This window comes from Sinocyclocheilus rhinocerous, unplaced genomic scaffold (genome assembly GCF_001515625.1).
Source record: "Sinocyclocheilus rhinocerous isolate Xijiao unplaced genomic scaffold, SAMN03320098_v1.1 scaffold711, whole genome shotgun sequence".
Taxonomy (NCBI): Eukaryota; Metazoa; Chordata; class Actinopteri; order Cypriniformes; family Cyprinidae; genus Sinocyclocheilus; species Sinocyclocheilus rhinocerous.
The window spans coordinates 1,855,070-1,872,297 of NW_015641018.1; the positions used below are offsets into that span (position 1 = coordinate 1,855,070).

General features: G+C 37.3%; 2 protein-coding genes across 2 annotated transcripts in view; both read right to left on the reverse strand.

Moving 5' to 3' along the window:
* Positions 1-7,523, reverse strand: part of mcf2l2 (MCF.2 cell line derived transforming sequence-like 2) — a 67,296-nt gene extending 59,773 nt beyond the window's left edge. Inside the window, exon 1 of the mRNA XM_016570033.1 lies at positions 7,167-7,523. Coding sequence (XP_016425519.1) covers positions 7,167-7,248 — 82 coding nt within the window. The 5' untranslated portion in view covers positions 7,249-7,523. The remainder of the gene's footprint in view (positions 1-7,166) is intronic.
* Positions 7,524-11,455: 3,932 nt separating this feature from the next.
* slc4a10a (solute carrier family 4 member 10a) overlaps positions 11,456-17,228 on the reverse strand; it is a 42,390-nt gene continuing 36,617 nt past the window's right edge. Inside the window, exons 23-24 of the mRNA XM_016570142.1 lie at positions 15,730-15,840; positions 11,456-12,881 (exon numbers count right to left, since the gene is read on the reverse strand). Coding sequence (XP_016425628.1) covers positions 12,800-12,881; positions 15,730-15,840 — 193 coding nt within the window. The 3' untranslated portion in view covers positions 11,456-12,799. The remainder of the gene's footprint in view (positions 12,882-15,729; positions 15,841-17,228) is intronic.

The window sequence follows — 17,228 nt, forward strand, 5'->3', positions numbered from 1 at the left end:
GTTATGGCTGTGGCCTGGGTCCTGCTGAGCTCCTCCTGCTCCAGGTCCCTCCTGTCTCCTCCCTGGCTCCTCCCTCCTTCGTCGCCCCCCTGGTCCCCCTAGTCCGGCCTCCTCCCGGATATCCGTCCTCTGCCGGAGCCTCCACCTGTCATGTCTGCCTGCCATGCCTGCCAGTGCCTTCCCCTGTCACCATCCCACATCCCCTCCTTTGTCCTCCTCCTAAGTCCCCCTCCGTCCCTCCCTCTGTCTCCACGGCGCGAGGTCGCGCCTTCCGGGAGGGGGGCGATCTGTCACACCCCTGTGGACTGTCGATTGTGGTTTCTCCCTCTGTGTCCTTATTTGGTTGTTCCTGTTCTCATTATCAGTTAATCACCTCATTGTGCTCACCTGTCTGCCCCTCGTTATCTGCCCTATATTAGTTCCTGTCTCTTGTATTCTAGTTTGTCGGTTATTGTGAATGTTACCCTGTGTGTTGATGTCTACCCTGTCTGGATCTCCTGTTGTCATATCATTAAATATCCTTTTATTCGTCATCTTCGTCGTCCTGCCTGATCTCTGGAACACCCTGCCCGTGACAGTAGTAGTATTGTTAAAATTATTATTATTTAATACATATATCAAATTTGATATTATAGCATTCATAATAAATTTTATTCTATTGACTTTACATGGTTTTATGTTTTCTAATATTATTGTTGTTGTTATTCTTATTAACAATAATAATAATAATAAGATAAATGTATTAATAATAATAATATTAATTATTATTATTAATATTAATTATTATTATTATTACTACACATTTACCGACTTTTATATTATAGCATTAATACATTTTTGCCATAGTTTTATTTATTATTATTACTACTATTCTTATTAACAATAACAACAACAATATAATAATAAACATTTAATATTAATATTTTAAAATATTATTAATAATGAGAATATAAAATATTAATAATTATATAATTATATATAATACAAAATTATATATTATACTATATAATTAAATAATTATATTATAGCATTAATATTAAATATGAAGACCATAATAAAAATAGTATTATCATAAAAATGAACGAATGAATGAATGAATAAACAAACAGAACAAAATTTACATTATGATTTTCACGTTACGCTGCTGCGGGAAGAAAGTAGGAGACACGGAGTAGCATTCACAGTCTTTAATGATGAAAACATGGGATAATCCACAATAGGAGCTGGGCAAACACATAGAAACAAGTAGACCTGACAAACGCAAACTGAACAGACTAGGACTTTTAAACACAGGGCAATCAGGGGAACACAGGTGACAACAATGGAACATAATCAAACTAGATGAGGACAGGAACATGACCAAATAAGGAAACACAGGAAGGACTACGGGGGCACGGACACTTGAGGGCGCTTTCGAGGAGCGGGAACTGGAGGGCGCTCTGGACTGAATTCGGGGACTGGAGCCCTCTCCTCTTCGGTGTGGCACATTTGCCGCGCCGTCTGACATTTCACCCCCTCCCAGAAGGTGCGTCCTCGCACCGTGACAACAACAGAGGGAGGCATAGGTGGGAGCTTGGGAGGAGGATCAGGAGGAGGACGGACAGAGACAGGAGGGGCTTGGAGCAGGAGGAGCCCAGCTGGACCCAGGCCACAGCCATAAGGTGCAGGGGGCGGAGCTCCTCGCCGCGCTCACACCGTCCGCGGCTTTCTCCCTTGTGGCGGACATTGTCGCCAGCTCTCGCACCTGGTCTGACGGGTTCGGCTCTAACTCCGGGGCGATCCTCCGCTCAGTCGCTCCGTGTTGCGCTGGCTTGTTGATCGCGGCGGGATTAGGCTCTCCGTCATCGGTGGGCTCGGGCTGATGCTCCGCACCGCGGGGAGATGGTGGGCTGGGCACTTCCAATCAGTTGCTCGGCATTGCGCTGACTCGTTGATCGCGGCGGTGATGGGCTCTCCGTCATCGGTGGGCTCGGGCTGATGCTCTGCACCGCGGGGAGATGGTAGGCTGGGCACTGGGTCGGGAGTGGATCTGTGTCTCGCCAGTATCCACTCCAAAAAGACAGTGAAGTCCTCTCGAGGACCATCCTCGGACGATCCACTTAGATTAAAAAAGTGACCCAAAGTCCTGACCCTAGCAACCACATAGCAACATGCAACAAAATAAAAAAAACACTATATCAACCAAAAAGCAACACACTGGCAACCACCTGCAACACACCAGCATCATGATGCTGACTTTTACACAGGCAACCACCATTCACAAATCTAATGCCTACTATGCATTAACTTCTAATCTTGAGACCATTAGTACTTACAGTATGAGACATAACAGACAGATGTAAGATGAATTGATATTGTATGTCTGTGGCTTCAGATTATGACACCAGGGTGTGTTTTCAGATAAAGTCTGCCATATAAAAACAGCATGTAATCTGATTACAGGACTCTTATTTTAAGAGGATTTCTGTGGTAAACCTGATATGGATGTCATATAGTGGTGAATACGGGACACTCACTAACGCCTACTTCTCTGTCTTCCTCTATCGTACAGGATTCAGCATCCATGAGAAAGACTGAGAAACACTCCTCAGCACAATGAGAGAGGATGAGAGGGTAATGTTATAAAGCTTCAGTGATTGACAATCTAATGGATTCCATTAGCTGAGAAAACGTGTTTAACGGTGCAAGCTCTTCCAAGAATCAATCTCACACTGAGCTTGTGATAAAACTTTTATGCTTGTGTGTAATGAGACAAGACCTCCCTACATCAAAATGGCTTAAAAGAAATCCAGATAAAATGAATGTAATAAAACAAATCACATGGTTTCTGCAAAGGTACTGGATGTCACCAAGGCCTCATTTGATTTCTGAGAACTAGGAGAACTTCCTGTATCTGAGCAATCTAACATAGCAGTGTGAGTATGCAATATTGATAGCTATTGATTGAACATGAAGCTATAACAGATATTATACAGAGGGGCACACAAAAGCAAATGGAGGCGGAGAGAGGGGGAGGGGTTGGTGTGGAGGGAAGGAAGTACAATGACCTTCCTATTGTTCACCTTTTTGGATTAGCTGTTGAGCGTCACTGCTGCCGTTTTATTGTGAGGCCAAGTCTTTGGAGATACTGGCTTATTGCAGGCAGCTTGGAATGAAGCCCAGTTCAAGGTTTTTAGGCTGTATATAGAATTTTTAGGGGCAAAATGCAGTCAGGATCAAACCGTTTATCATGTTATAAAATATTTGGTTACACTTTATTTTAAGGTGTCCTTGTTACAATGTAATTATGCATTTAAGTACTGAGTAATATTAATGAACTACATGTACTTGGTTAGGGTTAGGATTAGGGTTTGGTTTTTAGGGCATGTAATTATGCATAATTTATTGTTATTATAATATCAAGCACATATAACAAGGACACCTTAAAATAAAGTGTTACTAAATATTTATATTTCAAAAAATGCTTTTCTTTTGAACTTTCTATTCACAATTTCCAACAAAAAATTAAGCAGCACAACTGCTTTTCAACATGATAATAATAAAAATGTTTCTTAAATCAGCGTATCAGAATGATTTCTGAAGGATCATGTGACACTGAAGACATGGAGTAATGATGCTGAAAATTCAGCTTTGCTTCACAGGAATAAATTGCATTTTAAAATATATTAAAAAAGAAAACTGTAATATACATTTTTTTTAATAATATTTTAAAATATTACTGTTTTTACTGCATTTTTGATCAAATAAATGCAGCCTTGGTGAGCAATGTTTCAAAAACATTAAAAAGTCTTAACTTTTGAAAGATAGTGTACAGAAAAACAACTTCTGTGAAAAATACTGCTATGATATGAATGATACTGATTTGTGTTCTGAAATTCAGACGATGTGTGTGTGCTTAAGCTTGTGTGTGTGATGCTGTGTGTTTTATCTCTGTACCCACGCCCAGTATTTGGCTTGTTTGTGTTAATCCCTTTATCCTGATTAGTTTAGGGTGACGTTTATTATTATTATTATTATTTTAAACATATTTTAAGCAGCACTGGAGTCAGAATGACTGTCTGATTAAAGTGCAGACTCTCAAAGTCAAGTCAGTCTAAAAAAATAGAACAAAACAAAAACAACTTTGTTATAAAGTCACGAAAAGATCTTCGTAACATAAAAAAAACGGGTTATTACGGTGTCCTTGTTACAGTGTAATTATATATGTAAAGGGGTCATAGGATGCTACATGCACTTTTACAAGTTGTTTGAACTGAAATGTGTGTTGGCAGTGTGTGTACACAACCACCCTAAAATGATAAAAATCCACCCAGTGTTTTTTTTGTTAATCTACTAAAATCTTTACCCCTTTCTCAAATCGAGCCGATCTCAGATGCATGTCTGTGTGATGTCACAAAAACAGGCCCCTCCCACGATAGTTTGACAGACTGGACTGGCGTCTTACCTTAGCTCCGCCCTGAGACAATGGGCATCCGACGACCCCTTTAAGTACTGAGTAATATTAACTACATGTACTTACTATATGGTTAGGGTTAGGATGAGGGTTTGGTTTAGGGTTGCTTGCATGTAATTATGTATAATTTATTGTTATTATAATGGTAAGTACATGTAACGTGTAACAAGGACACCAGAAAATAAAGTTACCAAAAACAAAAAGTTAAAAATAAAAAGTATTTTCTAACATTGCAGTAATGTTGTTGTGATGCAGTTAACATGTTCTCCTTTTTTTTTAAACCATGTCAAACCTGTACTACGTTTAGCATCACCAAAAAGCCACGATTTTGCCACATTCATCTTTAAAAGTGAAGAAAAACAGATGAAATATACTCCAATGTCTCCAATATTTTTTATACTTCCATTTAAAAGTTTGTGGTTGGTAATTTTTTTAATGTTTTGGAAAGAAGTCTCTTGTGGTCACCAATATTATTAACATTTAAAATAACCCTTTTCTATTAAATATATTTTAAAATATAATTTATTCCTGTGATGCAAAGCTGAATTTTCAGCATCATTACTCCAGTCTTCAGTGTCACATGATCCTTCAGAAAAATGAGTGCTTAAGAAACACTTCTAATTATTATCAATATTAAAAACAGTTGTGCTGCTTAATATTTTTGTGGAAACCCTGATACAGGATTCTTCGATGAACAGAAAGATCAAAAGAACAGCATTTATGTAACATTATAAATGCCTTTATTATCCATTTAATACAGAGGAAAGCTATTAATGTTTTTAATAACTTTTAAAAAGCTGTGTAAATATGAATTTCAGCTTATATATGCAAATGTAACTGCATTAGGCTCAGCTGCTGTTATTTTACAGAATGCTTGACAGCTCATCTGGCATGTTCAATATTCACGAGCTCTATACCGAGAAATTGAATTTAACAGGAGAGCGACGTCACATCTGACCAATCAGAGCGCGAAAGCTCTCGGTGTGTTTAGTCATCTTGCTGTTACAGGGCTGGACGGTCACATCTGTGACTCACTCAGAGAGGTCGATGCTCTGATGGATCACCGGAGAGATGCTGCTAATGCTGATTTCCTCTGAGCAAAACAGAGCCAGAAATAACTCTATCAGTTGTCTGTTGTTTGCCCCGAAACCAAAGGCAGGTTTGAGAGGCCGTCCGATAAGTTAAACATTTTTTACAACGTTTGGATACTTCTAACTTCTAAAGTCCAGTTCAGTGCAGTGAACCGAAAACAAATGGTTGAACCATTGTTTAAAAAGCCTGCTGGGTTTCAGTCGGCTCAAGCAGTGGTGTGTTATAATGCGGATAATGAACTTAGGAAGCAGCGAGAGTGTGTTTAAAGCACGGAGTGTCTACGTGAATCAATATGGCTGAACTGGCCCATCTCAGTTTCCATGGCAACGGCCTTTACGTCCCCCGAGGGCTGCAGTGGGGGCGGCAGCAGCGCCTCTCTCTCTCTCAGGCAGGACAGCGGGAACAGCAGCATGGCACAATAACCTACTTCACTCGCTGGCATGGGGAAGCACCTGGATATTCCCATGCTTTTTATGGTACAGCAAGATGAAAAATACAACTTCCCAGAGCGAAGATGGGTTTAAAATACACAGATTTCCTATTCAAGCAGATTTAACTAAGCTGATTTTTAACAAATCATTCAGTGAATTGCTTCATAAGCCGCATTTATTTTCTGAATTTATTTTCTGAAAAAATATGTCAAATTAAGGCATGTGATTCTGACACAAACAGATGCCATAATCTTATTCAACAACTCTAAATAGAAAAGTAATTAAATGATCAAATCTAACTAATAAAATTAAAACACATTTTTGCACTTTGATACTCTAAAATCTGTGCTTTCTGCTATGGATTCAATGGAATGGAGCCCTATTTATAGCTTTTAAAACGTATTATATTAATATTAATACTAAATATTATTCTATTCTATTACATTATATTGCACACCTTATTTATATTTAATTTAATGATATAGCCTACTATTAATAAATACATAATGTGTAATACTATTAATATTATTATTATTATTATTGAACAAAGTAATTAATTTGCTTTCTTTTTAAAAATATTAATCTTGGTTCTTTGGGTTGGTAATGCAGTAGCAAATGTAACTATGAAAATATTTAAATCCTTGTGTAAATCTATAAGTACACACAAATATGCATGAATAATAATAATAATAATTAGTAGTAGTTGGAGGAGGAGGAGTGATAATAATAATAATATCTATAGTAATACCTAATATCTATTTATTTTGCTAAGGAGCTATATCTGAATATGACTAAGCTGTATTTATTTTCTGAATTTGCTGAAAAGGCAATTTTAATTGAATTAATTGAAGTATGTGATTTTGAAACAAATAGGAGCCAAATCAGAAACAAAATGAGCTTGTAATATCTATGCAAAGACATAGCTATAACCTCCACAGTCAAATAAAAGAAACCAATAAAATTCTGCAATAATTCTGCAATTTCCGCTTTGAATAGTTCATGTTCACATTCTGTGTGTAACAGCATGACATTTAACGTTAAAATAAAGCACATCCAGCTTTATTTCTATCACCGGCCATCAGGAAACCTCACCTCACGGTTTCCCCTAAATGCATCTGAATTAGCGCTGGACAGATCACTCACAGCTGTAACACCCCCCCATCAGCCTCAGCAGTGAATAATCCACTCACCAACATGGGTGATGATACAGTCCACCCTCTGCTGTCGCTCCAGTAGAGACATCTCCTCTTCCTCCTCCAGCCTGCAGAGCATCTCAGGGTGTGAACGCCGGCCTCTCTGCTCTCCGCTCCTCTCCTCCGCAGCTCACCCGAGGGCTTCCCCGCTCCGCTCTCACAAAGACAGCAGCCACTCCCAGCCCTTGATGGAGACTCTGAATGAAGACACAAGAGCGAGCCGGTGACACTGGCCGATGAATCCGGCTCTTTTGTTCTACAGCGTGGAGGTGCGGAGAGGCTTTTGTGATGTTAATCATTCATTGTGAATCTCAGCGCCTGAGTGATGCTGGCTGGACTTTACCCGGCTCTCACACCAGCTCTATGGCTTCTACCCTAAAGACTGTGGAAGGGAATCAGAGGGAGGCTACAGTACCTGCCTTCAGAGAGACACAGAGCTCCTTTCACACAAAACCTGGAACAATGGATTCAGTGGAATGGAGCCTTGTGCATACAGCCTGCAGTGTAATAGTCCTGTACTTGTAATGTTTCATTAATTAAACACTATTAAACACTATTATATTATATTATATACATTCTTAATATAACATAATAAAACGATATAATACAAAATAAATAATAATAATAATTATTATTATTATTAAATGTATTATCATTAATGCAAACAGCCTGTATTGCAATAGTCAAATGTATATCATATTCATTGTTGCCATTAAATTGTTCAATGTATTAAATTAATACATTATTAATAAATGCACAAAAAATTATATTTAACATTATTACCATACTGAACAATGTAATTCATTAGTGTTGCTTTTTTCAACATTAATTTTGGTGCATAGGACAGATAATACAGTGATAAAGTGACAGTACATAAACATGCACTTATCTGAATCCTTAATACTTATATGTAAATCTGCAAATACACACAAGCATGCATTAAAAATAATAATTATACTCATCATCCTCATCATTTAATTTTACACTACTACTAATACCGGTAATTATTTAATTATAATAGCAATAATAATAATAATAATTAAAAAATTTATTATTATTATGCATATTTGAAAAGACTGAATGTCAATATTTTAAATATATCAAACCATTTCTAAATATTATAAATATCATTCTATACAATTATGTTAAATTCCACATTTGTATTTTTTCTTTATTTACTTACTTTTTGTTGTTGTTGAGGAGCAGCATCAGCGTTTGACTGAGCTTGGCTCTTTTCCACATTTTGATGTGAGCTGATGAGCTGCTAGCATCTTTCTTGACGACATTGCCCTTGGGAGCCAGATCATCTCCTTGGAAACTCTCGGTGATGGGACGCTATCTGTGCTCCTGCCATAACATGCAAACTTATCACACATGTATTACTCATTAAATCAAATTAAGAATAGTGCTGAGCGTTTATCTTGCTTTCATGATGGTGTCATTTATTCTTATTTATTTATTTTCCCAAACAGCCACTTAGAATTCTTTCAACATCCCTGCTAAATGTGTTCTGCACTTCACAGCGTCACTCTATTATAAAATAAAATATATTTTATAAAATAAAATGATTACATAAAACAAGACTGTTGCAAATGGAAAAGTCGCTGAAATAAATGTTTAGATAATTGCATAGAGACAATTGACCTACTAAATGTTCACCGCCAGATGGCGATGTAGGTCCACTTACTGACAAGAGCAATAAAGCCTGTACTGCAGCGCCTCCTGCTGGACACACTGACTCAAAATACTGCATATGATTTTACAGGTGCATCTCAATAAATTAGAATGTCGTGGAAAAGTTCATTTATTTCAGTAATTCAACTCAAATTGTGAAACTTGTGTATTAAATAAATTCAATGCACAAATTAAAAGAACCAAAGACTTAAACTACTTCAGTCTGTGTGCACTGAATTTATTTAATACACGAGTTTCACAATTTGAGTTGAATTACTGAAATAAATTAACTTTTCCACGACATTCTAATTTATTGAGATGCACCTGCATATTTACTTCTAAATTGACACATTGAACGCATGATATGTTACAAAATTACATATGTTAATACCTTACCAATTGGCTTTCCGAGAAATTATCCACCATTACTTAATCCAGCTGTTGAAACGAGGATAAGGAGGCTGTTGTCGTACTGTGTCATTTATAACACCTTTCGGCAGATTAACGCACATGAAGAATTGCATTGCATTTTATGTCTTTTAATAAGTGTACAATTTCAATTCAAATGTTTTCTCTGACTTGTCTGAGATGTTTAGCATAAACAGATAAAAGGGGAAAACGTTGCAGAGCTGCTTAGCCATGACGTCGATTTGTAAGCCAAACGCAAAATTCCCTCGAGAATTTCCGGTTTTTAAAATATCGGTTTAAGATTTATGAGTAAAATAATGTCTGTGGTTAACATCATTTGAAGAGTTCTGTTCTTCAACAAAAATAAATGCACATAAATCTGAACCTTGAAACCACAAAAAAAAAAAAAAAAAGTTTCACGTGATGCGTCAAGAGTATAAACTCACGTTGTGGTCCTTATTTAGCAATATAATATCTATTTAGGTGTTTCGTACATTTCACGATTGAGGTATAATTGCGTGTACCTTTATAACACAACGTTAAAGAATTATATATATATAAAAAAAACGATATTACTCAGAAATCCAAAAGTAACCTTTATAACAAGCTCCAAAATGAACCTTTCTTAAAGGTGCAATGTGTAATATTTACATCGATCTATTGACAGAAATGCAATATAATATACATAACTATGTTTTCAGAGGTGTATAAAGACCTTACTTAATGAACCGTTATGTTTTTATTACCTTAGATTGAGCAATTTATATCTACATACACCGCGGGTCCCCTTACATGGAAGTCGCCACCATGTTTCTACAGTAGCCCTAAACGGACAAACTGCTCCACACGGCGCGTTTCGTCACTTTGTTGTTCTTGCGAATAAAACACTGACACAGTGATGAATTCATTGGAACATTGGACATTTCCAAACTGCTAGGCCTAATTCTCTTCCAGGTTTTAGGACTACTAAATGGCTCTATTGAAAAAAATGGAGCTCCTCCAAAGGCAAAACACAAAACAAGTGAAACTGATTTCTCAGATCTTTTATTGTTCAGGTTCGATCGCGCCTGAATGCTTCAGCTTCTTTAAACGGTATCATTTCGATACATGCCCTTGCAGCAATAGGCAACAACAACAATCATGATGAATAAACCTATGTGGCAACCCTATTTCTACAGAACATATACATGAGGAACGGCTTTTTTGGAGTTATTTTGCAACGTCATCAATCCTGAATTACAAACAGAGCTGGACTTCAGGATACATCCCTTATACACATGGACATTTGAATAACTCGTTAATCGTGTGTTAAACTTACATGACACTTTAGGGACTGATAAAATATTCCTATTGACTCGGTAGTAAATATAAACCATTGCAAAAACACACTTTAGCATCAGTTTATTTGCAGTCACATTTATTGTGATGAAAATTGCTCACAGTTGTAATGATACACGTTCATTTGAATGAATAATTTAATAAACAACAGAGACTGTTTTCAGGAAGTAATGCTTATTTTACAGTGAAATCAACAGAACTTGCTGCTGACATGTGCCTGACATACAGTGGGTACGGAAAGTATTCAGACCCCCTTAAATTTTTCACTCTTTGTTATATTGCAGCCATTTGCTAAAATCATTTAAGTTAATTTTTTTTCCTCAATGTACACACAGCACCCCATCTTGACAGAAAAACAGAATTGTTGACATTTTTGACCTTCTCCAGAGTGCTCAGGACCTCAGACTGGGCTGAAGGTTTACCTTCCAACAAGACAATGACCCTAAGCACACAGCTAAAATAACGAAGGAGTGGCTTCACAACAACTCTGTGACTGTTCTTGAATGGCCCAGCCAGAGCCCTGACTTAAACCCAATTGAGCATCTCTGGAGAGACCTAAAAATGGCTGTCCACCAACGTTTACCATCCAACCTGACAGAACTGGAGTGGATCTGCAAGAGGGAATGGCAGAGGATCCCCAAATCCATGTGTGAAAAACTTGTTGCATCTTTCCCAAAGACTCATGGCTGTATTAGATCAAAAGGGTGCTTCTACTCTAAATACTGAGCATGTGATATTTCAGTTTTTTTTTTTTAATAAATCTGCAAAAATGTCAACAATTCTGTGTTTTTCTGTCAATATGGGGTGCTGTGTGTACATTAATGAGGAAAAAAATTAACTTAAATGATTTTAGCAAATGGCTGCAATATAACAAAGAGTGAAAAATTTAAGGGGGTCTGAATACTTTCCGTACCCACTGTAGATGTGCGTGTCGTAGTTTTGTCAACCAACGTGGAAAATGGCAAAACACTGTAATAACACTGACAAAAACTCCCCCCCCCCATACATATTTAAATCTATCCACATAACTTTGTTATTTAGGATTATACACATAGACAAAATACAGAATCACATGTACATGTGTTGATGATAAATGGTAGATTTGTCTCTGGTTAGTGCACGGTATAATGCCCCTCTTATGAAAAGGAATATTATTGCATTTCTTGTATGATTTTTGTATTATCGGCAGTACTAGTGTAATTCGTTCGTTCGTTCGAGCGATGAGGTCTCTTCTTGGCTTGCAAATGAGTCTTGTAGAGGAGACAGATGCCCTGACACTCAGAAACATTGTGAAAACGCACTATACAGTTATATTGTTTGCAATGTTTTAACAAAATATATGTTTACTATTATTTGCATGTTGGAGTGCTACACAAAATGAGATAAAGCTTTGTAATATCATTTTCAAAAAAAAAAAATGTAAAAAAAAAAAAAAGAAAAAGAAAACAGTCCAGATCAACACATGACTTTTCTGAATATGGATGTGATTCATATCAAGAAGTTCAGGAGAAAACTTTGTAGGCTAAAACGAGCACAGTCCTGGCTCATATGTTTGCGTTTTTAGGGAACTCGTACCATAAGATTCACAAAATGAGAAAACTGTTCATAAAAGTACTTTTAAAAATATTGGTCACTGTTCGTAAGTAGTAAATGTTAACATCAAGTATCTTATGAAGTGATGCGGAGAATATTTCGACGCACAGACACTGAAAAAGCTGATAGAACTACATTTGCATCTTCTGTCAGAAATTGCTTCTAACTATTATGATATTTTAGCTATGCCAGCAAATTAATATTTATCATTTATGCATAACAAAAAAGAATGGATTTTATATAATAAACATATTCAGACAAGGAATTTCAATAGGATCTACTTTAAAAAATATATATAAAACATACAAAAAACACTCTACCCAGTTGAAAACAAAAGTAACCTTACATTTTTTAAAGTTCTATATATAGGTGAAACTACAATTTGACTACAATTGGACTGGAAAAACACACAACCCAACAATCCTCCTTGTGGGCGGCAAATTCAAACACACATATTCAAATGTTCGAAACAAACATCTCCATACACACACACATAAAAAAAATGTAAATATAACAAGGTGCCTTAGCACAGACTGGCACACACAGACCTACAGAACAGAAGCATTTAGTGGTGCTTGCAGTGTGGCACGATACAGAGTGTTTCGAAATACGTGAACTCACAAACTCGTCTCTCTATCCAAATCTGCCTCCTCCTCTTCATCACCTCTTTTATGTTCAATGGCAACTTCAACTGCTGAGCTGCAGAATAACAGAAAGACTCACATCATCATGGAGAAAAACAGACTTTGGTAGTCAAAAAGCTGATGAGAAACTGTGAACGACTAGAGTGTGCTGTTAAAACAAAAGAATACAAGCTGTTTTGTGTGAGCTCATTATTTACGATCAAAAGATTGATTTATTAGTGCTTTCAGGTGATTAAAATATTTAATTGATTACTGAAATTAATAACTAAATCATTCATATTCAAATTATTTAATATTTAAACATTTAAATAAGTATCATATTTAAACAATTTAAATATTAATTAATATTGAACATTTATTTCACAATTAACCTGTTAATGCATTTGTTTCTTTTTTTGGAAAAAAATAAATAAATGTGTAATTATTGTGTTGATGGCTCTCATAGCGGAACATATATGCATATGTATAATCATTCTAGACTTAAATTTCACCCTCTGTTAAACAGACCATATGAGTCTGATTAATAAAAAAAATAATATACTTGACCCTATAACACTTGCACTCAGTTCTATTTTTATTTAACTACTTGTTTTCTTCTGATTTAAAAAATAATTACCCTCTAACACTAGCATCCTCTATTCTTTTGACTTATTTTATTTATTTTTAAAAATTGACCCTCTAACACTAGCATTCTCTATTCATTTTCTATTATGCTTTTTTCTCTTTATTTATTATTAAAAAATTATAATAAAAACATGTACTGCGAGACTAACCGAGACTTGTCACAGCACTTACATATTATTGCTCTTTTGTTGGTTTTGATTGCTTCTATTGTTCTCTTTTGTAAGTGGCTTTGGATAAAAGCGTCTGCAAAATGACTAAATGTAAATGTAAATATACTACATACAGAATTTACTGAGAAAAAATATTGAGTTCCACAAGAGATTGTGTGTGTGTATTGGTTTGACCTACATTATAGGGCCAAAATTGGCTTCACAATGACTAACTGTAAATTATGAGAACATGCTAACTATCCCCTTAACTCAAAAGGCTAAATAAACATACTAAACAATTTTTTATTAAAAATGTAAAAAAAACAAAAAAAAGTGATTAGTTCAAATCAGCTCTGAGTATTCCGATTCACACAACAAAATGAAATGGTTATGTCAAATTAAATAAAAGCATTATCAGTGTTAAAACAAAAAAAGAAACAGCATGAAGTACATTTAATTAATTGCATGTGTTAACTTTGACAGCCCTATTTTACAGGTCTACCTGACCTCAGTGAGTTGAAGGAATAGTTCACCCAAAACTGAAATCTACTCAACCCTCAGGCCATCCAAGATGAATATGAATTTGTTTCCTCATCAGAACAGATTTGGAGAAATGTAGCATTACATCACTTGCTCACCAAAGGATCCTCTGCAGTGAATGGGTGCCGTCAGAATGAGAGTCCAAACAGCTGATAAAAACATCACAATAATCCACACCACTCCAGTCCATCAGCATCTTGTGAAGTAAAAAGCTGTTTGTAAGAAACAAATCCATCAAGGTTTAAATGACCTTTAAATCATAATTTCTGGCCAAAATAATCCATAAATAGTCCATAATCCCTACCTCCATCACCTCTAGTGAAAAATCCCAACTTGTCCTCTCACATCAAAATACACCAACATGAACTGTTTTTGCTTGTAAGGTGTGCTTGATGTGTATATATTTCTCTCCTGATATATGACTCATATTTTAGCTGGAACCAACAAATTACTTGTGGATTATTGTGATGTTTTTATCAGCTGTTTGGACTCTCATTCTGACGGCACCCATTCACTGCAGAGGATCCATTGGTGAGCAAGTGATGTAATGCTACTGTACATTTCTCCAAATGTTCAGATGAAGAAACAAACTCATTTACATCTTGGATGGCCTGAGGGTGGGCACATTTTAAGCACATTTAGATTTTTGGGTGAGCTACTCCATTAAAATTGTGCATGCGCTAAACCTCGACCTTTGACCTATCCAAAAAAATCATGCTTTTCCATGCATTTAACATTCTCAACAAATACACACAAACATGCACACAAAGCCTAAAATGCTCTGGAACAAAGAGCTTGAGTCTCACAATGTGATGCCAGTGTTTTTAGTAAGACGCCCTTTGTAGAACCTGGAAATGTTTCATTGTTGTGAAAGACGCAACGTTTTTTTTTTAGAAAAGGAAAAAAGGTTTGAACATGTAGGAAACATGAACCATAGCACCAAAAGATGGAGGCCAGACACCCACAGCACTAGTGTATATACAGTGATCGTGCACAGACGGGTTGGGTTGCGTCTTACCTTTGGAAATCAGCATCTGAGACATTAGGAGAGGGAGCTTATGAGTGACAGGGATGAAAAATTCAGTCATAATATGAGCCTGATAGTCACACTTCCATTTTAAAGAGAACAGCATGTTTGAGGAGTTCACTAATGGAATGACTTCATAATGTAGTGCAGAGCCTGAAGGATGCCAACTGGATGAATTAAAGATGAATCCACTTTATTTCTTTATCTAGGAATTTCACTTTATCCACTAAGATTCTTATTTAATTCTACTGGGAGCTGATTCCAAATTGGGATAAAAACATTTTAGCAATCCTATATATTCGTTAGCATTTTTTAAATAAAGCTGAAGGGGCTCAGATATGACCAAACTCTGATCTGAGAATGAAAATGTAGGCTTCTGGATCTTTTTAAAAGTAGGAATTCAGTTTAATGTTCCATAGGAGGAGTAAAACTGGACATGTCCCACTGTAACATAAAATACTGTGTATTTTTATTGTCCCAATGCATTGTTTGCAGGCGTGTGGTGAGATTAAAGTGATATGTTTGAATATCGTCATGTGTGCGAGAGAATATTCCATCCAAACCTTTTGGAGCTTTGATCTTTGTTGGTGCTGTCAGTGTTGAGGCCTTTCCAGATATTTCCAAAAGATGACTTTGTCATCTCATCTGAAATGTTGACTGTGGATGGATCGTCCCTTGATAAACGCAAACACATTTTTATGCATTTTTAACCTCAGACTATTGCTGTTATATCATCTATTTTGAAAGAAATTGTCCTTCAAGAAGAGAGGAGGCCATCTAAACATTTTTACAGAAATTAAAGACTGCAAGCTGTACAGCTCTATATGAAATATGTGAAATGAAATTACATTATATTACTATTACATTAAAAATGTTTCATAAAAAATAAATACACTACTGTTTGAAAGTTTGGGTAAGTATGAAAAAAATATTACAAAACAGTAATGTTGTGAAAAAAAATGACAATTTAAATTAAAGTTTTTTTATTGTAATGTATTTTAAAATTATTTATTCCTGTCATGGCAAAGCTGAATTTTCTGAATTTTTCTCCAGTGTCACATGATCCTTGAGTAATCATTCAAATATGCTGATTTGCTGCATATTGATGTCCAGTTGTGATACTTAGTATCTGTCATGGTTGCTACTGTGAGGAACAAAGGAGCGTGGAGACGACGGAGAGTATCAAGGGGAACAATCTTTATTTAACCAAATAAAGACTCACAGGAAGGAACACACACGTAGCACGGGGATTGACGTTAGACACCGGACAAAGGAACCAAGGAACATAACACTCTTTAAATTCATGACTAGAAGAGGGACTCAACGAGGAACACCTGAAATCAATAAACACAATCAACATGGGAGAAACTGGGTCATGGGGAGCACATGGGGAGCAAAACACAAGACACGGAACACAGGGGCAGTCCAAGGGCATGACATTACCTCCCCCTCCCGGAAGGCGCGTCCACGCACCTCATAAATTCCAAAGGGGAGGGGGGGTGGGCGCTCCGGAGGCCTCTAGGGACAGGCCTACACGGGACGGACGGCCTCCAGGGCGGTTCCCGTTCCGGGACCCATGGTGGATCAGGCAGTTCAGTGAGCCTTGGCAGAGCGGGCAGACTAGGGAGCCATGGCGGAGCAGGGAACTCCGGGGGCCATGGCGGAGCAGGCAGTCCAGGAGGCCATGGCGGAGCAGACAATTGAAGGGGGGCATGGCGGAGCAGACAGTACAGGAGGGCCATGGCGGAGCAGACAGTTCAGGAGGCCATGGCGGAGCGGCCTCCGTGGCCTTGGCCTGGCCTCTACGGCCCTCTCTGGGCTGGACTTGGGAACAGAGCCTCTTTCTGGCCTGGACGTGGGAACCACAGCCCTCTCTGGGCTTAACTTGGGAATAGGAGCCCTCTCTGGGCTGGACGTGGGAACAGAAGACCTCTCTGGGCTTAACTTGGGAACAGGAGCCCTCTCTGGACTTAACTTGGGAACAGGAGCCCTCTCTGGGCTGGACGTGGGAACAGGAGCCCTCTCTGGGCTGGACTGGGGAATAGTGGCTGCAGCCGACACT